At 49.0% G+C, this 22,411-nt stretch overlaps 1 protein-coding gene across 1 annotated transcript in view; it reads right to left on the bottom strand.

Moving 5' to 3' along the window:
- Window positions 1–13,074: 13,074 nt before the first annotated feature.
- The window catches only part of EEF1A2 (eukaryotic translation elongation factor 1 alpha 2), a 29,384-nt gene continuing 20,047 nt past the window's right edge, over window positions 13,075–22,411 (bottom strand). Inside the window, exons 5-8 of the mRNA XM_044455106.1 lie at window positions 18,654–18,804; window positions 17,170–17,426; window positions 15,377–15,611; window positions 13,075–13,434 (exon numbers count right to left, since the gene is read on the bottom strand). Of these exons, the coding sequence (XP_044311041.1) occupies window positions 13,307–13,434; window positions 15,377–15,611; window positions 17,170–17,426; window positions 18,654–18,804 (771 nt within the window). The 3' untranslated portion in view covers window positions 13,075–13,306. The remainder of the gene's footprint in view (window positions 13,435–15,376; window positions 15,612–17,169; window positions 17,427–18,653; window positions 18,805–22,411) is intronic.

The raw sequence follows: 22,411 nt of genomic DNA, 5'->3' as shown, positions 1-22,411 counted from the left end.
TTCATGCCCAGCTCTCCCATGCCCAAAAGCTTTCCTTAACATTGCCCACTCCCCCCATCCCTTTCCCCCCACTCCATCCTTTCCCTTTAATTAGTGATGGGACACCAGGCAAGACATAAAATGATGTGAGAAATGGGAGTTTTCCCCTCCTCTCCATTGTCCTGATAGGCTGGGTAGCAGCATGCTGTACTGCAAGGGACCGTGGGAGATGTAGTCCTCCCAAGGGATGCAGCAGCTTTCAAGAAGACATCTCTTGTCTCTTCTGCATGGAGGCATCCTCTAACCCAGGGCAAAGGAAAAGGGGGCAGGAAGAAATGAATGGCCTTTGGCAATAGGGCGGAATGAAAGACACGGGGAGGGATTGTTTGCTGTTTTGGTGTTAGCATGCAGAATGGCTCCAAAATATCACTGAGGTTCTTTTTGTTTTCCTTTTCTGTTTTTTCTCGAACTTAAGGAACTTCCAAATGAATCCAGGGAGAATTTAGGAGGTCTCACCCATTGCTGGGCCTGACCATGTTCGGAGTGTCTCCTTGGGGCACTTGGGCTTCAAGGATGTTTTAAAGGTGTGGAATGAGAGATTCATTCCTTCAGCGCTTCCCAATCTGCACCTCATCAAACAGCCATGCAGAGTCACCTCTGCGCAAGATCTTCGGTTCTCCCCAGGGATGGCGTGGACATCTAGCAAAGGACTTTTCCTCTTTAATCTCCAATGTAAACTATTCCTTCTTTACCTTATGCGGTCGCTTCTTCCCTTCCCTTCCCTTCCACTGGGACCAGAAACAATTCCCTCCCTTCATTTATATTGCTACCTTGAAGGTATTTTTAGATTGTGCCCATGTCACCCTGAGTTTTTCTTTCCCCAGATTTTATAAATTTAGCTCCTTTCATCATTCTTGACTAACAAACATTCCATATGACCCTTCAGCAGACTTTATTAATTTATTTATTTGTTTATTTAAAACATTTCTATGCCGCCCCATTCGCCGAAGCCTCGGGGCGGTTCACAACATAAAATTAAAATATAAAACATTCAAATATACATACAGATTAACAATATAAAATAAAATAAGTCGCCCTGGCCAGATAAAATAAGCAAATAATATTAACAATTAAAATGACGTTTAAATAAAAAGGGCTTCACCTGGCGCCGAAAAACAAATAACGACGGCGCCAGGCGGGCCTCTCTGGGGAGCGCATTCCATAGACTGCATCAGTCTTCAGTCTTCCTTGGGCTGTGTTGGTTCCCTTAGTGCACTGGGCCAGCCGACCTGCATTTTTTAAAACGACATTTTAAGACACTGGTGATGCAGAGGGCCATTGACTGGGAATTTATTTATTTATTTATTTATAAAATTTGTATGCCATCCAATTACTAACGTCTCTGGGCGGCTAAAGAGCATAAACAGCTTTTCGGCACTAGGCCAAGACCTTTTTATTTAAATGTTATTTTAATTGATTGTTAAATTATTTATTGCTTTTATCTAACTCCGGGATGTTTCCAATTCTGTATATTTTTGCATATTGTTATTTATTTGTTGGAAGCCGCCCCAGGGCTTATGCGAATGGGGTGGCATACAAGCACTCCAAATAAATAAATAAAATTGACAACCCACTCTGGCTGCAAAGTAATAAAATACAATAATAAAATTCAATATTAAAACATATTAAAATATTGATTAAATAAATTCTGGGATTCTGGCCATTGACTGGGAATTCTGGGATTCTGGCCATTGACTGAGAATTCTGGGATTCTGGCCATTGACTGGGAATTCTGGGATTCTGGCCATTGACTGGGAATTCTGGGTGTTGCATGCCAAACATATCTGGAAGGCACAAGGGTGGGGAAGACAGCCATAAACAATCCTCAGAAAAGCAGAATTAGGGTCATGTTTTTTCAGCCCCCAAAACTGTCCATTTTTTAAGAGTGGAGTTTGGGCTTGGGCTTGTTTGGGGAGGGCGAGAATCCTCTGCAGGGAACTGCCTGGGCAAATCTAGACATACCGGATTGTGAGTGCTTGCGACTACCCAACCTGAGTGCTCTGTCGGGTCCCTTGTCTCTTTCAGTTGCCAAAGGGAGGACTAGATGACACTACACAACACAGGCTAATTTGCACACAAATTGCCAGATGTCAATTGAAAAGCACTGGGAAATGGGGGGAGAGGAAGGGAAGCACCGTGGGCCAAGAGGGGGGTCGGAGGCAAGATCAGCCCCTTGGCAACGGAATCTTCCTAATTCTACTTGTCAAACTGACCATCTTCAGTGCCCTCTGCTTTGTCAATGCTTCGCCAAGTCTCCATCCAGTCCAGAAAGGGGAAATATGTACAGTTGCCTTTCAGAGGAGTTACTGCAGTTATATTTTTATTTATTCAATGATTAGATTTAAGCCCTGTCTTTTTTATTTCCAAAGAACTCAAAGCAGCTTGCACCATTCTCCCCCTGCTGCTCTCATGCTTATCCTCACCACAACAACCCTGTGAGGTAGGTTGGGATGACAGCCCGTGACTGGCTCAAAGTCCTTTCCTTCACAGTTCTTTTAAACAATGCAGAAATATAAGACTGGGAGGTAAATGAAGGGGAAATTTGCACCAAGTTAAGGGTTGGAAAGTAAATGGAAGGGAATGTGTTCATGTTTCCCCTTTCTAGTGTAGCTGCAGTCTAGGGAAAGTGTTCAGCCAGTAAAGGGCATGGAGAATTGGGGCTGAACACTTAAAAAGAAGAGGGTTTCATTGCTAAGAGGGTGATGCCGGCCCAAACCCCTTTTGGCTCACCTTCTTTCTCCACCTTTCTTGCCCTTTACTGATGCTTTGCACTGATGCGAGCTAAACACTCAGTCCTGCACAACACTGTGCAAACCGGCCTATATATAGCCTTGCCTTGCCTTGAATAGCTGCAAGACCCCTCTCCTGCATCCATGGAGGACTGCAAAAATAAAACAATAACATTGCACGATTTCCAGGGGCTGAAAAATATGATCTCAGCTGCACATTTTCGAGACTCCAAAGAATAAAAAGACAAGGGTGATGTGTCATCAGTGGAAGGGCAGTCCCTGGCAAGACTGAGAGGGCTTTGGGCAGCTCAACAGCCATTCTGAACATCCCAGGATAAAATTGTTTGTTGAATCTGTCATCTTGCCGATGCCAGTTAAGTCAGCTCTTCTCTGAGGCTTTTAAGGACTTTCTCAGCCGCCCAGGGGCTTGAGGGGATTACCAGGCATTGCTAAGTCACTCTTTCATATTTTTCTGTGTAATGTTTGCTTTGGGGTCTGTTTTAGCTAGTCTTAGCTGTTTTAAATGTCTTAATGTTTCGGCAAGGGGCGGCATAGAAATGCTATAATAATAATAATAATAATAATAATAATAATAATATGTTTACTATTTTTCTGACATTTTAGTTGTACATTTATCATTTCTTTTTAAGGATTGTGTAATCAGCCCAGAGAGCTTCAGCTGTGGGGCAGTATAAAAATGTAATTAATAATAATAATGAGAAGGAGAAGAACCATCAAGCGGCTCCTGACACCATCAAATTGCTCTCCCAGGTTCAGACATGACAACATGATGTGGAACAATCCCTAGAACGACCCACACCTTTTCAAGGCGGCCCCTTCCTGAAATGTAAGCACCCTACCGAAATCAGTGTTCTGGTTTCACAGCAGCTCACTGTGGCTGGTGACCCACAGTGGTTTTCATGCCCTGCAGACCAAATGAATCGCATAGCGTCCACCATGCAGACCAAACCCCCTTAAATATTAAGTGTAATCCTTTCCATTCTCTCTTGTCTTTGCGCACGATCGTTGTATTTGATCCCAAGAGGATGCACCAAGATCACATTTCCACCAACCTTTTTTCCCTTCCTTGCTTGCTGTAATGGATGAAGGCCACTGATGTGCCAATATGTATCACAAGCATGCTCCGTAAAAGGATACGGTTCAGGGTTCAATTGTCCCAGAAAATTGGCCTTTGGGTGCTTTCAGGTGCTTTGCTATGCAGTCGTGCTTTACATCTGCGGAATATCACAGGATTGCCCTCCACTCCTAATTCTCCCTTGCTTCCCATGCATCGTCCATTTTATTTCTTTCTGAAGAAAAGCCAAAAAGGAGGAAACGATGCACTCGCTGTGCAGGGCTTTCTGAGTGTTGACAGTATGTCCTCTCTATCTGGAAGCACAAGGAAAATATATAACAGTAAATAATAAAAGTCACAGCCTTGAGTTTGCAAGAGCTGAACAGGGCTGTGAAGGACAAGCCGTTTTCGAGGGGATTCATTCATGCAGTGGGCATAAGCCAGAAACAACTCGAGGGCACGAAGCAACAACCAAGCAGAGGGCTGTTTTAGGAAAAATGGAGACCACTTTATAGGGTCTGGGCCAGAGCTTTTCCTCCGGGCTTTCTCAGGGAATGTTGCCTCTTCCCATCATCCCAATCCCTTTACCTCAACAACCCACTCTTGGGCGATTTCTTAGCTCGTGCGCAGCTTTTCCCCACGTCTAAAAAAGCGAAATGCCTCTTGCAAGCTTTAGTTACTGGCAGGACGAGCTGCGAACTGAAACCTGCGGACATTTTGCCCCGCCCCTTTCCCGGTGGCTCCGCCCCCAAGTGCAACTCGGAAACGCAGCTCCACACGTTCAAACCATGCCTTTCCAAAAGAAGAAAAGTAGTTCTCTCGCGCCCGTTTTGTGGCGTCTGGGAAACATCAGATTTTGCGCAAGAAAGCTGGAGAGCACGCTTGGAGAAGGTTGAGGACATCTGGCAGGAGCCTTGTCAAAGGTGCGTAAAGGAGAAGCGATTCCAGAGAAAACACCTTTATTTTTGACCGTCCAGTCTTCTATCTGCTCTTCTGTTTTAGAACCACATGTAGGAAGGTACCTTCAAAAGGAATTGCAGTGCTGAAGGGAAAGCTGGCGGGGAGCAGGCAAGAGGGACAGAGCAAACTACCAGCATGCTGCAGTTTAGCTCTTGGTGCTAGTAGGGAAATGCTTTTCTGCAGGAGGCTGTTAATCACCGTATCTACTTTCAGTTTTATTGCAGCCTAGGCGCTATACAAAATCCAGGCGCTATACAAAAAGCTCCTCTTTTCTTGCTTTTCTGAGTACAGCCTGTAGGTGGCGCTGTGCTGTAGCGGACTACCGCAGATACTTGCAGAAGGAAGAAAGCCAATTTCCCTGTTGTAATTTAATACTTCATTTTCCTAATTCTAGTGCGGCAGGGAATAAAACAAGGAAGCACTCTGACAGAACGGAAGAGAAGCTGGGGGAACGGAACATTGTCTCAAGACAAGAATAAGAAGAGGCATTTAAAAAGCAGAGAGCGCTCAGAGAGCTTGCCACCAGAAAGAGTGGGGGGGGGGGGGAATCGCTCTAGAACTCTATACTGAAATTTTAGAATTGGAGCCTTCAGTGTTGGGGAAATCCAGATAAATCCTGGTAGGAAAAGGTTGCTTATATGTGCCTTTGCGTTATAAAATCAAACCTGCAACATCTCTGCACCTCTTTCTCAGAAAGTACCAGCATTCCAAAACAGGCTTCTGTTTAGTGTTATTTTCAAAGTTGTTGCTTTAAGAGATGGCTACTACCTTTGGTTGGAAAAGCCTTTGCAGAATGGCGCTCCCAAGGAAAGTTAACTCCTGTGGAAGGAGCAACTCCCTGGAGAAGACCCTGATGCTGGGAACGATTGACGGCAAAAGGAGAAGGGGATGGCAGAGGAGGAGGTGGCTGGAGGGGGTCACTGGGGCAGTGGGTGTGAACTAGGGTGGACTTGCAGTATTTTTCTTGCAGTATTGCAGTCACTCTGTGCCTTGTTATGTTAATCTCCTGTAATAAATCCCATTGTATTGACCCCCCCCCTCCCACAGACCCCTCACCTTCTTCTGACTGTGTTCCCCTTATTTCCTCATCGACTGCCCAGCTGCTGGGCCCATGTGACTCAGAATCTAGAAAACGTGATGTGTTCTGCAAGCTTGTAGTTGGCCTGGCCTCTACCCAACAGCACTGTTGTAAGCATGGTTTCTCTGCAGAGGGTACCTGAAGGCTCAATCTAATAAACGGCTGAGGGTCGTAATGAAGTCCATCTCCCTGTGAATCTGAGCATACATTCTCCCAAATGGTATTTTGAGATTCCCAGATATCAGACAGCTCCAGAACTGGAAAAAAGTCAATTGCATCCAGAAGGGTAGATGGATAGTTTTGCAGCCTTCCCCACCTTGGTATGCTCCAGATGTGTTGGACTACACATCCCATCATTGCCAGGCAGCATGTTTCAGTGCAGTATATCCAGAGCATGCCAGCTTAAGGAAGGGTCGTGTTTACCACTTGGCACCAAACTGTGAGCTGGTTTCTCCTTGCAATTAACAAGACCTGGCATTCCTTGACTTCCAGCCAACCTCCTCTTCTCTCGGTGCAGCTCCCTTGGACCACCTGCAAAAACAACCTCTTGCAAAAAAATTTTTTTTAAAAAACTCACAGGTGGGTTGCAGCAAGGCCTGGCATGACAGGGACACTCTTCTTGAAGCCCCGCCACCTGCAGAGGGACGCTGGCTTTTTTCTGGCACTGCCGCTGTCACTGGCCGTCACCAGCGGAAGGGCAGGAGGCCGATCGAATTGCCCCGACTCAGCACTGGCACGGAACAGCTCCCGCTCTGAGAGCCCTCATGAATGTTTTAGAGGAGGCCCAAAGCGCCTTGCCGAACCAGCCGACCAGAAGCGGTAGATTGGCGAGACGGCGCTTGAATTATTAAGCAGGCTCAGCCATCTGGGAGGGAGAGGTGAGAGACGGTCAGCTTCCAGCGGCAGAGTGGGCCGACACGAGGAGGTCTTCCCAAGCGCAGCACGAGAGCCCGCTGCCAGAGCATGATGGCCCAGGAGCAGCAGTCACTCCCGAGGAAACACGCTTGCTTGCGGCTTGGAAGCCGGCTGGGGCATTTTCGGGCGCTGGGCTGGGGCCGCCCCTCTGCTCTGCCAGGCAGGTCAGCTTCAGCAGCGTGATTGTGAAAGTGCATTTTGATGGACGGGGCCGAGGCCCAAGGAGTGAGCAACTGCAACATCCGGCCACCTGGTTGTTGCTCAGTTGCGGCTCCAATCAGCTGATGGGGAAGGGCGACGGGAGCTGAGCCCAGTGGTGTCCGGAAGGCTGCAGGTTGCCCACCCTGTCCTGAGGGGTGATGGATGCCCCGCAAGGAGCAGGGAGACTGGTGCTTTGGAGCTGGGACCGTCAGCCCTGCAGCCTACTGCCCCCTTGTGGCGATTCGGGGCCACTGGTCAAAGCTATGGCACCTTCACAGTAACTCTGGCAGCCCGTTGGTTCATTTTGGTATGGTGAAGCTATGCAGCCTTGAAAGAGTTCTTCTCCTGGGCTTTTTCTGACAACAGTCTGACCTCCCTTGCCCCCTGCTCCTTTTTCCTTCCCCTCTGTTTGCAGGCACAGCTTGTGTGCCCCATGGACACGCCCCCCCATTCCAGCTGTCCCACCCCAGAGCTGAAGTCCAGATGTTTTGCACATCAGCTCTCATCAGTCCCAGACAGCCTATCCAAAGCAGCAATGAGGTTTGAAATACAAAAAGCACCCAGGTAGAGAACATGGTTCTAGCTTCTCTCTTTAAGGTCGCAGTTCCGCTTTCCCAGCGCTCTGGCAATCTTTGCCATGCAAAGCTTTCACACAGATGCTAAATGCCAGATCAGCCCCTCTGTTTGGGGCGTGTTCAAGCCCGGGGAGAAAATGAGCAGGTAACTAGGCATCAGCCGTCAGCAGATGCCTTGCGGTGCTTTTTCCCTCCGTGCTGAATCTCCCCAGTTAAAAAACTCCTGTTGACATTGGTGCCGTAATGAAGCACAGTGCAAATATCTCCATGTCGATGCAAGTCCCCCAGGAAAGAATTTGTGTCAAGGTTTGCAGCAAACCCAAGGTTAATTACTCCATGACGAACTACGCTGTTTTGCGGCTGGATTTAAAAGAGGATGTGGATAATTTTGTCTCATCCCAAGGCAACATTCTGTCGTGCTGTTGTCTCAGCTTCCATCAATGCCCACCGCACCCCACCCCAGGAAAGTAAGGGGGCTTGGGGAACCTGCCATTAAAGATTACATAGTTAAACCAGAAGCAACCTTGGCAAGTTGCAGTTGTTTTGGCCACTGGGCCAAATTCCTGGAACCTTTTGCATAATCTCTGCCCACTTTGCCATAAGGAGATGCCAGTGAGATCAGACCAAAAGCTGCATATATGACCTATAAAATCCTAAACAGCTTAGGACCTGGATATCTGAAGGAGCGCCTCCTTCCCTTTGTGCTTTCCCACCCCTTAAAATCTGGCACGGAGGTCCTTCTTTGGGAGCCTTCCTTGAAGGAGATTAGGAGGGTGGCTACCCAGAGAAGGGCCTTCTCGGTGGTGGCACCCTGGCTGTGGAAGGCGCTCCCCAGAGAGGTCTGCCCAGCACCGACTCTGCATTTTTTTCTGCACCACGCTAAAACCTTTTTATTTGCCCATTATTTTAAGGTTGATTAGGTTTTAATGTGGGTTCTATTTTATTGGAATTACTGGATGCTGTGCTTCATTTTATTCTGTTCTTTATTGTAGACCATCCTGAGACTGTAATAGTCAGGCGGTATATCAAGGCTTTAAGTAAATAAATAAAATAGTTCCTTTCACGGTGGCCAAACAGGCAAAGGCCCAGCGTGTGCCAAACGCACTGGCATTCGAATGGTCCTCCGTGCAATTTGCAGCCTCCCTTGGCAGGGCTGGAAAATCCCATCGGAAACTCTGGGGAACCATTGCTTGGTCGGCGAGATAAGACTGGGCTGGATGGGCCTTTGGTCAGATCAGCAGTCTTGCAAATCAAAGCAACCTGCCACGAGGAATCGCAATGGGTTGCCGTGAAGTGCAGCTCCGATAATGAGGGGGGGGGGCTGGGGGAGCGGGAATGGATGCATTCTGCTTGTGTTCCCCATTCTTTCCCTCTCTCTCTCTCTCTGAAACCACATTGTTAATTACACTGGATAATGATCTCTGTAGCTCATTTGCGGCTCTACCACGAAAGCCCTGTGGACACATAACGGTGGTTTATTTATTCTTGCCTTTTCCTATTAAAAACCTGCTAAATGTATTCAGCAAATTGTGCAGAGAGGGGCTTGTTTTCTCCGTGTTGCCTGGCTGGAACTACACACCTGTGCCACAAAAGGAAGCTTAGCAAGTGCAAGACAGAAAGTGGATGAGATCAGATGCTTTACAGGAATTATGGAGTTGCTCTGGCGCTGGATTATGCCATGGATGGTGCTATTACAAAAGAACCGAGCATCGTCCACTTTCATGCAGCCTAACCCGGGCCTCTTCCTGCCCACTCATTTCATAAGGTACTAGGCCGCAGGCCTGGGTTAGGAGCCCTGCCGGAACACAATTTACGGCCTCATGAATAGATCCATTAAGTTCCAGCACAGGATCTATTTATTAGATCTATATCCCACCATTTTTCTTACAAAGAATGGCTTACATCATTTCTCTCCTGCTGCTCCATCCCCCCCCCACAAAAACAACCCTGCGAGGTAGGTTTGGCTGGGAGTCTGTGACTGCCAAGGTCCATCATTTTTCTCAACTCACTTGCATGTAATCTATCTAAAGAGCATTTAAAACTCAAGGACAGGCTGGAAGCCCGTTAATTGGATTGCGTGATCTGCACTGCATTCCTGCGGGAACCCTTCCCTGCCCTTGGAGCGTGCGAAATCCAACTTAGCCAGCCTAGGATGAGCTAACCAAGATCTCCTGGGAGCTACTACAGTGGGAGCATGAAGCCAGAGGAGACACGGCAGCCGTTCAGCTTCTTATCTCTGCTTCGAACTCCACGTCCATCCGTTTGTGTGGGTGCGTCTGGACAGGTTTATGTCGCTTTTGTTTCCTGATTGAAGTATTGTTTCCCAGACTTGTCCTCCCCCTTCCTGCATGCAGGTCCATGCCTTTTCCTCGTTTCATCACGCATTTATATAAAGGGCAGGGGTGGCTGAACGAACACAGCTATCTAAGCAGAGCAGTGGACAGCAGCGCCATTCGTCAAGGTACGTGGCACGCAGGTATTTTGGCAAAGGGGCCAAAGTAAGCCCACAAGCCTGTTTCTTCCTGCCTGCAAAGTAAAAATAGAAGTATTGTGTTTCCCTCATATAGACACCATTCAAATATTAAGGAAAAATAGTAGCGATTTAAGCCAGGAAACATCCAAAGCAGGAGAGCCCAGGTTCCCAACTCAGCATCTCAGTGAAGAGCCAGGAGACGGGATGCTGCCAGAACGAGTGAAAAATACAGAATCGGATGGACCTTGCGTCCGATGCGCTGGATTTACGATGCTGCCCACCCTGTGCATTTAATGTGCTGATGGAGGGCTGACTCCATGTCCGTGGCACGCATAAGCTTCCGAACGGGGAGGTGCACATGCTTTCGATGGTGGCAAGGGAGCACTGCAGAGGGACAGATGAGGCTGGAGAGCCACTGACATACAGCCTAGCAGCAGCTCTGCCCTCATTCCCTCCCCGGTCTCCAGCACGCCCTTTTCTGCCCCTTCCAAGGCCAATGATGGACCTCAGAGGCCGCTGGCACCATTCTGCTTGCACTAGCAAAAAGGAGGACCACACCTCTCCATGTGCAGAGTCCCAGTTCTGGTTTGGATTGGTCTCCGGGACTCTGAATAACCTATGTCCTTCCAGACAATGTTGGGAAACCACAGAATTCCTCCCCAAAGTATTGGTAGCCCAGAGATGTCTGCCTTTCACTTCCCCCTGCGGGGCTTAGATCCTGCCAGCTTCCAGCCCCCCTTGGCCACGCAAGGCCAGGGCCTTTCAGCCACCCACCACGCATCTCTCCCCAGCTCTGCCTCCCCCCACGCCCGGCCTAGGATGCATCGGTTGTAGGGATGGGAGCAAGGCAGGAAAGAGATTAAAAGAGCAGAGGACAAGGGTGTCGTGCTTGTTGGCTCTACTGCAACGCGCTCTACGTGGGGCGGCCCTTGGAAACGGTCCGGATACGGCAACTGGTACAGAGCTGCTGAGCTGGAGATGGGGAACAGCCGTTACTCTCACATAACGCTGGTCCTCTACCAGCTCCACTGGCTTCCAGTTGAAGTCCGGGCCCAATTCAAGGTGCCGGACTTGACCTATAAAGCCCCAAACAGCTTGGGACCAGGATACCTGAAGAAACGTCTCCTTCCTTATACGCCCTCATGGCCCTTAAGATCTGCGGGAAGCCCTGCTCCGGGAACCCTCTCTAAAAGAGGTAAAAAGGTCATCAACTCAGAGCAGGGCCTTTTCTGTGGTGGTGCCAGAGAGATACGCCTGGCACCAAGCTTATACTCCTTTTGGCACCGGGTCAAAACCTTTTTTATTTAAACAATATTTAAACATTTAATAGTTTTTAAGTTTAGTTGCTGTTTGTGATTGTTTTGTTGTTTTATTCATTGAAATTGCTGTTTTAATTGTCTTTTTAAATATTGTAAGCTGTCCTGAGATCTTGTATAATAGGACGGCATACAAAAGCTTTTCATACATACATACATACTGGCCTCTTGGGCAGAGTTGGTCTGGGAGATGCAAACCCTGAAGAGTAAGCGTGAATGGGCAGACAAACTCCGGAGAGAAGCTCCGTCCCAGGGTTAAGGAATGCTCTCTGGGAGCCCGTGGGGAGTGTCCAGTTGCTGGCCATGGACTGGAGGACTAAGCCAGCCAGCGAACTAAAATTCTGACTCTGCTCCATCTGGCTACCGGCCTGCGGGCAAAATAAGGAAATGGCCCACGGCTCTGGCGGAGGTTTTTGCCAAATCACCACCTCAACCCACTAGCCCACTACCTCTCCCGGCACCTGTGTCGACTGAATGGGAGAAATTCACTCCCCCACTTCTGCAGGATTACTCCAAGTCCCAGTGCGTGCTTAAAGGGGCTTACACTCAGGCGGGCCGAGAACTATTTGCAGAAGCGCAGAGGGAGGAGAATCACGTAGGTTATTGCTGGGTATCCCCCAGCTGCACCTCCAGCTCTGGGACTCCAACAAGCAGCGGCAGGACGCTTGCAGGGTCGCCTAGCAACCGCACAAGGGACTCCCTCCTCCCTGCCAAAGCATCTCTGCCTCGCCTGCAGGGAGGCAGCTGGAAAAGCAGGGCAGCAGCTGTTCTGCCTCACCCCAGCACGGCCATCGCGAGAAACAGAGAGGGCCGGGATCTCTTTGGGCCAGGCGATCGTGCAGCGCTGATCCAAATCCAAGGAGCAGAACGTCCCTTCCTTGGTGCTGAGCGGCTGACTGGAGCGCTGGAAGTCGCCTCCCGCATCTTTAGTGAGAGAGTTTGCGAGAGCAGCGATTCTGTGCATTTATGCGCAGAACTGCCGCAATCACAGATGGAGCCCATGGGGGGCATTTGTTACTCATTCCAACGGCTGACATTGGCAGAAGAAAAACACGGGGAGAGAAGAGGAGGGGAGGGCATTTCGTTCTGAGGCCCTTTGGTGGATAAGACTGGCCTTCAACCCTCTCTTCACACTTGCAGGGGACAATCAGGAGAGATAGAAACATAGAAAGAGTGAGCCAGAAGAGGCCTCCCGGGCCATCTAGTCTGACCCCAGCTCTGCTCACAACATGCCCACCATGTGCATGTCCAGCCTGTCCTTGAACACCCTCACCGACCTCCTGTGGAAGCCCATTCCACACCCTCAAGGTCCTAACCGTCAGGAAGTTCTTCCTGGCATCCACCCTGAATCCTGGTCCCTGAGCTTTGCTCCACTGGAACATGTCCTCCCCTCTAGCATAGGGGAAAGGGGTCATGACCAGCCTCTGCATAGCATCCCCTCATGTACCTGAATGCCGCAAACAGGTCCCCTGAGTCTCCTCCTCTGAAGACTGGAAAGACCCAGCTCCCCCCGTCTCTCCTCATCTGGCTTTCCCTGCAAACCGGCCACCATCCCTGTGGCCCTTTGCTGCATGGATGGGTAAAGTGTCTTCCAGGGAAGCTTGTCAGACATGCAAAATACTTAAGACATCCCTTGGTCTCCGAGCACACACAGTCTGAAAATCCGCTTGCCTGATCGAGCAGACACGCAAATACACACACGACACCCAGATGTTTTCGTTATGGATGTTGTACCAGCTTTATTGGTAAAATTGAACACAAAGCCTCACGAACGCTGGGGCATGCTTTTCCTTTTAAAGAATTTCCACTGGACCTTAATAGTGAGCATCCAGTCGTTGACGTACAAACTCTTACAAGCAGATGTGCACTCATGCGCCTCGGGGAGAAGGTGACGGCATCCTGGGCGGGGGGATGGTTTCTGGGCGAGGCACTGGGCGCCCACGATTCATTTGCCGGCCTTCTGGGCCTTCTGGGCAGACTTGGTGACCTTCCCGGCGCCTCCGCTCTTCTTCTCCACGTTCTTGATGACGCCCACCGCCACGGTCTGCCGCATGTCGCGCACGGCAAAGCGCCCTGCAGGGACGGGCAAGCAGGGAGGTTGGGAGAGGCCGAGCGTCAGGGTCTGTGGTGCGCTGCCCCCTCCGGCGCTCAGATAAAGCCGTGCAGACCTAATTCGGGGCGCTGGAGCCAAGCGGAGGTGGCCACCATTTTAATGCTCCTGCTCTTAACGGCTGTGCAATGTGGAAAGAGGGAGTGGCTAAAGCTTTCCTCACCGGTGACCTCCATGCCAGGAAAAGCTCCGGCTGCTACTTTCTATGCACTGGGGCCAAGCTAAACTGGGGCCAGGCAGAGAAATGTTCTAATAAATAAAATAAAATGTTAGGCCACTGCTGGCTCACGCGGTGGGGTGAGCGCTGGACCCCCACTTTTCCCCTTGGAAGTGCTTTCTTGTGTTTTTAGCGCCCATTAAAAGCAGAGCAGGGGCAGCAGAAAAGACCATCCTGCATCTCCAAAGCTTTTCCAGAAGGCGGAGGGTGACCGGAAAGAGCCACCGGTGCCTGAGTTGTGCACACTCACGCCCGCTTTGTCTCTAGTCAGCCAGGTATTTGGGGAGCTGCAAAGCTTCGGACTTTAATCTGCTCAGCCTGACGCAACGGGACAAAAAGAAGCAAATGTTCAACGACAAGCGCTCGCCCCTCCTTCACACTGCCTCCAACACACTCCCTTTCAGACTGGTGCCTGGCTGCGCGTCAATCTGTTCCGGCAGGTTATCAGATTCCCAAGAGGTGTCATTATTCTATTTTTCACACTGAGGAATCGGCAAAGGGGAGCCGACATGCGGGGTGGGAAGAAGGTCCCGCAGCCCGAAACGGCCGCAATTCCTGAGCCACACCGGGGCCACCTCCCTCCCATCCCAGGGTTCTCCACAGGGATGCTACGGAGGCCTTGCTTTTGTGGCACTGTTTTGGGCAACCATCCAAGCCTCCTCCTACTTCTTCTTCAGATAACCCCTGGATAAAATCATGCATGCACTCTCTGGAAATATTCTGGAAAAATATTCTCCTTCCAAATGCATTTGTTCGGATAGAGATCTCAGGAGCTTGTCTAGAAGCATCAGCCTCGGAGCTAGGCTGGAACAAAACTGGACCTATTTATTTTATTTATTTATTTTTCGATTTATATCCTAACTTTTCCCTACAAAGGGCTCAAAGCAGCTTACACCATTCTCCTCCTCCATCTTATCCCCACAACAACAACCCTGTGAGGTAGGTTGGGCTGAGAGTCTGTGACTGGCCCAAAGTCACCCAGCGGGCTCCATGGCTGAGCGGGGACTCGAACCCAGATCACCTGAGTCCCAGTCCCATGCTCTGAACCACTGCACCACACTGGCCCATGGTGCTCCTCCATGGGGGGGGGGGGGACTTCAAGCCTAATTTGTACATCCCTGCCTATTGGTATGAAAGAGCAGCCCCTTCAAAGTTTATCCCTCCTTTGCATGGGAGCAAGGCAGTTCCATGCACAAAACACAGGCGCAACTCCAGCACATTGGCCAGGGGGTGGCAGAGCAGAGAGACACAGGAAAAAGTCAATTTAGGGGCCTGGGTGCTTTTTCTCCCTCCTCTGCCACATGCTGCAACCAGAGAAGAGCAAAGCTGAGCACACGGCAGCTGCTTTAGCTCTAACAACTCGGGAAGAAATCCCTCTTCCCCAAGCTCTGGGGACACTGGCGGTGGTGGTGCTGCAGTTGCCGGATTCTCCCTTACTCGTAAGTAGCCCTGCCTCATACCACTTCCAGCCTCCAGCTAAAGCGGGCGGCTGATGCCGACGGCATGGAGACGGCAGGGGAGGACATGAGACAGAGACACAAGCCCCCAGTGGTGAAATGTCTGGAATTGCTCCTACGTACATTTGGCTTGTGTATGTTTTCCAGGCATCTCATAATGAAATTAGAAGGTTATCAGCTGTCTGTTTTGGTAGGCCTCTGCAAAACATATAAGAAAGGAGGATTTCTCACCCAGAGGTGGGTACTGGGAGAAGCTCTCCACACACATGGGCTTGCCCGGAATCATCTCTACGATTGCAGCATCTCCAGACTTCAAGGATTTGGGGTTGTCCTCCAACTTCTTGCCAGAACGCCGGTCAATCTTCTCCTTCAGCTCAGCAAACTTGCAAGCGATGTGAGCAGTGTGGCAGTCGATAACAGGGGAATATCCAGCGCTGATCTGGCCAGGGTGGTTCAAGATGATCACCTGGCATGAACGGAACAAGAGGAAAACTGAGCTGGGGATGCATTCTGGAAGGGCAGGATCTGACACTAGATTTCTCACATCCCAGCAAAGGAGGCTTTATTATGCTTTATTTACGCTATATTCTTTTGGTGCCAGGTTAACACCTTTTTATTTAATCGTTATTTTTAAAATTAGCATTTTATTGATTCACAGTCGCTTTTCTTTTGTTCTGATTTGATTTATTTGTATTGGTGTTTGTAACTTTATTGTACTGTTTCATGGACTGTTTCTATGATTATTGGCTTTAACCTTATAAGCCGTCCTGAGACAAAATAGTGAAGGACGGCATGTAAATGTTTTAAATAAATAAATGTTGAAGGAGGCAGAGCAATGCTGAGAAACTCAACCCAGCTGTGCTTGGTGGACTTGTGGCATTTTGCCAAGTAGAGAGCTGAGCGGGCCAGGTTGTGGGGGTGATCCCCAGTTTTAAAGCAGCCACAAATTGTTCGCTTTGTTTTCAGATAAGGAAATTAGCAAAATCCTGGCTACAGTCTTACACATTTTGGGGGGCTTTTAAAAAACAGAGAAATTGCGGCACACTTTAAAAGTGGAAATCCATCTCAGCTCAGATCAGAGGTGGGCCGATGGGCCACAATCTGGGAGGGCAAACCATCAGATGGATTTTGACCTCCCACCCCACCCAGATTCCTTGCACACCCCTGGCTTGCTCTGTGTGGCCCCACCTTCCTATGGAAGATCACAGGAGACACCTGGTTTGCGGTCCTGGATTTTTCCAAAGAAACTAGCACGTTATATGTCCACTACCATTTCTATTCTTCACCTTGCAAGAGATCAGTCCAATCTGATTTGTGCTAGAGACATATTCGTTAACTCTTCTGCCCCAGCGTGGAAAAAACAGCATTGTTTGTCTGCACCAGCAAACAACCTGAGCTCTAACCTGAGAAGAAAAGCTAAGGGAGCCACTGCAGCCCAGAAAAACCTAACAGGGACGTGAATTCTGCGTTTGCCACCAGATGTGTGGTCTGACTCTTAGAATGCAGTCATATACTTTCTTACTTGGAAATAAGAACCACTGGAGTCTTGCCAGTGACTTCTCCTGGTTTGTTTCGCTCATTTCCTGTGATCAGTGGCCACAACTCAGTGCATTCCTAAATCTGATATACAGACGTCTGCAGATACCTTCAGCTTTCGGTCAGCATCGCTGCCCTTTAAAGCAGGTATTCCAGCAACAGACTTTGTTCGCTTGAACGACACCTGGCTTGGCTTACCGTTTCTGAACGGTGCCACTGAAGCTATAAAGCACAATCTTCTCACGTGCACTCAGGTCCTGCTGCAGTCAATGGACAGGAGGGCCACCTGGACAGGTGGGCATGGATTCCGGCTGGGCAGATGTCCCAGCAACCCGTTGATTAAAGCTTCCACCCAAAATGCTTGACTCATTTAAGCGGGGCTTGCGATGTGTCTCACCTAACCTGTGTCTCACCTAACCTGTATCCCACCGCGGTTTTGGACAGAAGAGGCGGCCCCTCGAGGCGGCCGGCATCGGCTTGCGGCTGACCTGAGAAGTGAACTGCGCTGCCTCTTGGGGCGGGTCAGATTTGCTGTCTCCGCAGACATTTCCACGGCGGATATCCTTCACGGAGACGTTCTTGACGTTGAAGCCCACGTTGTCGCCTGGCAGGGCCTCGCTTAGGGCTTCATGGTGCATCTCAACGGACTTCACCTCCGTGGTGATGTTGACGGGGGCGAAGGTCACCACCATGCCGGGCCTCAGGATCCCCGTCTCCACACGGCCCACCGGGACGGTCCCGATCCCTGCGGAAGTCACAAAAAGGATGGCTACTCAGCGCAAAAGGACACGATCCTTGAGATCCAAAGAGGAACCCCAAAGCAACCGCGGGGTCTGTGTTTTGCTCCTGAGATGCTATCGCAAATACCAAATTAAGGCCGCCTGTAGACTCAATTTAGCTGTATTGATTACAAGGCACATTTCCTGCCAGCGACATGCAGCTGAAATCCCCTTGGCAAATGCCAAAGAGATACCAAGACCTGTTTCTGGGCTGTTGCACTACGTGTTAAGAAAAAATAAACCATTCTGTATCAAGAAAATCTTCACGGTTGTGACCTGTCTGGGGGTGGGGGGGCTTCCCAGGGTGCGTGGCCTGAAGGGACTTTTGTCCTTCATTCAGAGCAGGGCCTGAAGTAATCCTTGCGTTGACCACATTCTCAAAATGGCAATCCCACACACTGAATGCAGTGGGACTTACTGCTGAGGGTGTTCAAAGATAGGCTGGACGTGCGCATGGTGGGCATGTCGTGAGCGGAGCCGGCTGGAGCCGGGGGTCAGACTAGATGGCCCGGGAGCCCACTTCTGACTCACTGTTTCTATGTTCTATGTTCTATGTTTCTAAACATGCACAGGACTGTTTAATGCTAAGTGTGATCTGACACACACACACACACACACACACAAAGAGTATCACGACCATTTTACATTCAACCCCTGTTGGTAGAACTTGGAGACCTCGCAAAAAAACCCCCAAAGTAGATCCTAGAAGCCTGAACTCAGCCATTCACATGCTATAAATGACCTTAATTTGCCAAATTCACATGTTTGCTTGGGCGGAAGGAGATATGCAAGGCACTGACCCCAGTCCCCTTAGTCTCTGGCAGTCCCATCAAGCTTCTCTGAAATTTGGCCGAACGTATCCACGCAAGCACATCAAATACTATTACGGAAATCAACACTGCGTTCCGCACAAATAAATGCACACTGCTATTCTTGTATGGCTGGGCTTGGCAATGTAGTGCCTTTCAGACGTTCTGGACTACAGCTCCCATGATCGCCGGCCTTCGGCCATGCTGGCTGGGGCTGATGGGAGTTGAAATGCGAAATATCTGCAAGGCACACGGCTGCCTGTCACTGCCTCACGATGGAGCTTGCACACGCAGAAACGGGGCTGCGGAGAAATAAATACTCTGCTCCGGAAGTCCACGGGGCCCACCTTCCCCCCAGGCGTGAAGGCGAAGGCTTCTGCTCACCTCCGATCTTGTAGACGTCTTGAAGAGGGAGACGCAGCGGCTTATCTGTGGGGCGTGTGGGAGGCAGGATGGTATCCAAAGCTTCCAGCAGCGATACTCCGCTGGCATTCCCTTCCTTGCGCTCCACTTTCCACCCTTTAAACCAAGGCATCTGCAAAGCAAAATGGTGCACTGAGCAGAGTTTGTCCTCCGCAGAAGCAGCCGGCGCCCCCCACAAAAGTTGCCACTGTGGAGAAAACGGTCTTCTTCCACGGAGCTCCAGAGCTGCTCCAATGCCTGAGCGGAGACGTGCAAGCAGCTTCCCCAAGTCAGGTCCCCCAAGCTCAGTGGCCACTTCCATGTATTGCGGAACTGCAATTCCCAGGGTTCCCTTGGAGGGAACAGCCATTTTTCCTCCACATGAGGCCTCTCCCAGGAAGTATTTTCTGTAGTGGTGAAAATGGCTCAAAGCCCAGTCATGGAATATCCACACCTAAGAGATGGATCCATGCTTAATCATTAGCATTTGCAATTAAACACATCTCCATCTGCAGAGGTGGAAAAGAACCCCCCCCCCCCCAACCATGGAGAGCTGCTGACTCTCGGAAGAGCTATCCCAGAAAAGGAAGTCCAGCGGTCAGTCCAGCAAACCATGAGGTACCGGCAATACGACCATCGGATTTCTTGGCCGATGGCGCCACCTAGTGGCTTCACCACATCCAAAGCTGCCATGTTTGTATTTCATATTGAAGTCACAGGAATTCATTTATGTTCTGTCTGGTTTATCATGGCCGTGTCTTTCCAAGTCTCTTTCGCACAATAGCCAGCAAAAGGCCCAACTGGGGGTGTCGCACCACCCCCGAAAAAAGCTCGTTTGAGCTCCAATTCCATGCCACTTCCATTAAAAAATGAAACTCAGATCCTGTATCGTCCTCGTTATTCCTACCCAGATCAAAGCTACTGAAAGCCTTCCAATCACTGGCAATCTTACTCTGAGTCCGGGCAGCCCAATAATCCACATACAAGCGTTGAGTATGAGTTGTTGAATGATGGGTTGCTGTTGAAACGGGTTATCATGCTGTTCCAACTCAGCTAACTAACCACAGTGAACAAGTCAAAGATCCGACTCTGGGTTCTCACAACGGGTTGTTTGTAGTTAAAAAGCCAAGGCTTCTTAGGGCATCTGGACTCAAACAACACAATAACCCACATTTCAAGAACACTCCAGGGTTCCATGACAACCCACATTCAACCCTTGAGTGTGAGTTATTGCCTTGTTTTAATCTACTGTTAGACACATAAGAAGCTGCCTTAGATCAAAGCAAAAAAGCCATAATTCCTTTTCTTGTTCTTGTTCCCAACAAGATCTTGTTCCCAACTCTGCATGTTTATTTTATAACATTTGTGCTGTGAAGAAGAGGCATGTGATTGCTGTAGACACAAATTCACAGTTCTGAGAACTGTAAAACCAAGCATGTGTGATAATATCTTCTAGACAGAAAAGCTGACCAATAACCTTACAGAAACCTCTGGAAGAGCACGGCATTGTGAATGGATTCATGGAATTCATTTACCAAAAAATTAAACATTGCATGAAAATGCAGCCTCATGCTACATAAGTAAAAACTAATCCTTATTTCATGATGAATAACCGTTGGACTATAATGTATCTTTAATAGACTTTAAAAATCTTTAGATAGATTTTTCCTAAAACAGAAGTTCATTTTTTAAAACCCCATTTAATTTTTAAAAATTGCTTTAAATAAAAACTGATATAAATAAAGTCTGAAGCCCCAAATTCCCACCCTGCCCACCTGTTGCCTCCTCTTCCCACAACTGCCCCTCTCATTCCCAGCACTATTTGCCACAACTGCACAACAGGAGCCCCTGGGAGGCCAAGGAGAAGGGCAAAAGGACAACTGCCCCCTTTCTCTGGTATGTCCCCCGCCAACTGATATTCAGAGATACACTGCCCCTGACCCTGGAGGCTTCATTGCGCTGTTAAAAATCCACACAGAATTTTAAAAACCATCTATCCAGTCTGGCACACATTATCCAAGCCATCTCGATTTCCTAACCAACTAGAACCTCATTCTCACTTTGCCCTATTTTCCCCGGAAGAGGTCACACAGTGGAGGATTTTAGACAGCTGCACACGACGGTCACAGAATCCTAAGCACTGCCAAGATGCCAGCCCAGACTTGCTGAAATTCGAGGTAGTCGCGTGGGCCAAGATGGCCTGAGAGGGAGCATCTGACTAGCTTGTGCATTAAGAGGTCCAAGCCAGAACAAGAGAGACCAGAAAGTCAGAGAACTGGAAGGAAGCAGGGACAAGAGAGAGAATGGGTGATACTCCTTCCATCTGCTTCTGAAGATACTTTTATTCAGGATACTGGCCAGTTCTTTCCGAACAGAGACAGCCGTATCATAGAGGTGGTGCCTTATTTCATCGAACTCTGCATAAAAAATAATCTTTTTTTTACCTGCCTAGCTTACACAGATAAATCCAACTTGTATATATTATCTTATTTTGTATCATTTGCCCTTTTCCCTGCTTAACTGCTTCCCACCTTTGCTTCCTCCTCCTCCCTTGTTTCTAAGGCTTTACCAGGCATTGCCCACTTGAATCAAGCTTGTAATTGCAGCTATAAGGACTAGAAGCTTGATTTTTAAAAAGAATGAAGAGAGAGATATTAAGGCAACTGAATTTTATAATGAATGCTGAATGCTACATTTGGGCAGGTCTTCTACATTTGAGGAATCATAGTACACACGCCATCCTAAATGTGTTTTTTTAAATGAAATGTTTCCCATAGGCCGCATTCAAGTAGAGAATACTATTCTCTAACGTGAAGGAAAGCACAGTGGGGAAATGGATTTTCAGAGGAAGGGCACGCAATCACCTCTATTTAGAAACCGATCTTGACATAAGAAAAGCTCAGCCGGATCAGACCAAAGGTCCATCCAGAGCAGCGCTCTGCACACACGGTGGCAACCCAGCTGCCCGCAGGATCCCTCCAGCAGGACGGGTGCAAGGCCTCCTCCCGCCCAGCCCCTGAGCAACTGGTGTGCCCAGGCAGCACCTGGCCAGCAAGGCTACTAGCTATGGAGAGCTCCCCACCCCCCGGCCCATGAACCTGCCCATCCTGCCTGGCAGCCATCACCACTTCCGGGGGCAGAAAATCCCACTATCCAACTATAGGCTGTAGGAAAAAGACCTTCCTTTGATCTGTCCTAAATTTCCCACGCATCAGCTTCATGGGATGACCCCAAGCTCAAGTGTTATGGGGGAAGGAGAAAAGTGACTCCCTCTCCACTTCTCCACACCATGCATTGCTTTAATCCCTTCCATCCTATTTCCCCTTCCTCGCCTTTTTTATTTTTTAAGCTGCAGAATCCCAGTTCTTGCAGGCACTCCTCATGCGGCAGCTGCTCCAATTCCTGAGCATTTTGTTGCCCTTCTCTGTGCTTTTTCCAATGCAGACAGCTCCCAACTTTTTCCAGCTCCCAACACCTAAGAATCCTATCCTAACTCCACCGATACAATCTATGAGCCAGGAAATTCCTGGATCAACTACCATTTGAATTCCCTACATAGTGTTAGACAAAACAATTCATATTTTCGGTTCAGACTTCCCTTCATTTGGAATACAGATGAGACAGTGGCCTGCATTAACACAGCTGCTGTAACCCATGCAAGGAAAGGACTGATAAGATAATGTGTGTGAAATGCATAGAAAAACCGCTTAAACAGTAAACAACCATTTTACCACAGAAAC

The sequence above is a fragment of the Varanus komodoensis genome, unplaced genomic scaffold (genome assembly GCF_004798865.1).
Source record: "Varanus komodoensis strain SLA01 unplaced genomic scaffold, ASM479886v1 scaffold8, whole genome shotgun sequence".
NCBI lineage: Eukaryota > Metazoa > Chordata > Lepidosauria > Squamata > Varanidae > Varanus > Varanus komodoensis.
The sequence above is the reverse complement of the archived record's forward strand: the minus strand, read 5'-3'. Positions and strand labels throughout refer to the sequence as shown.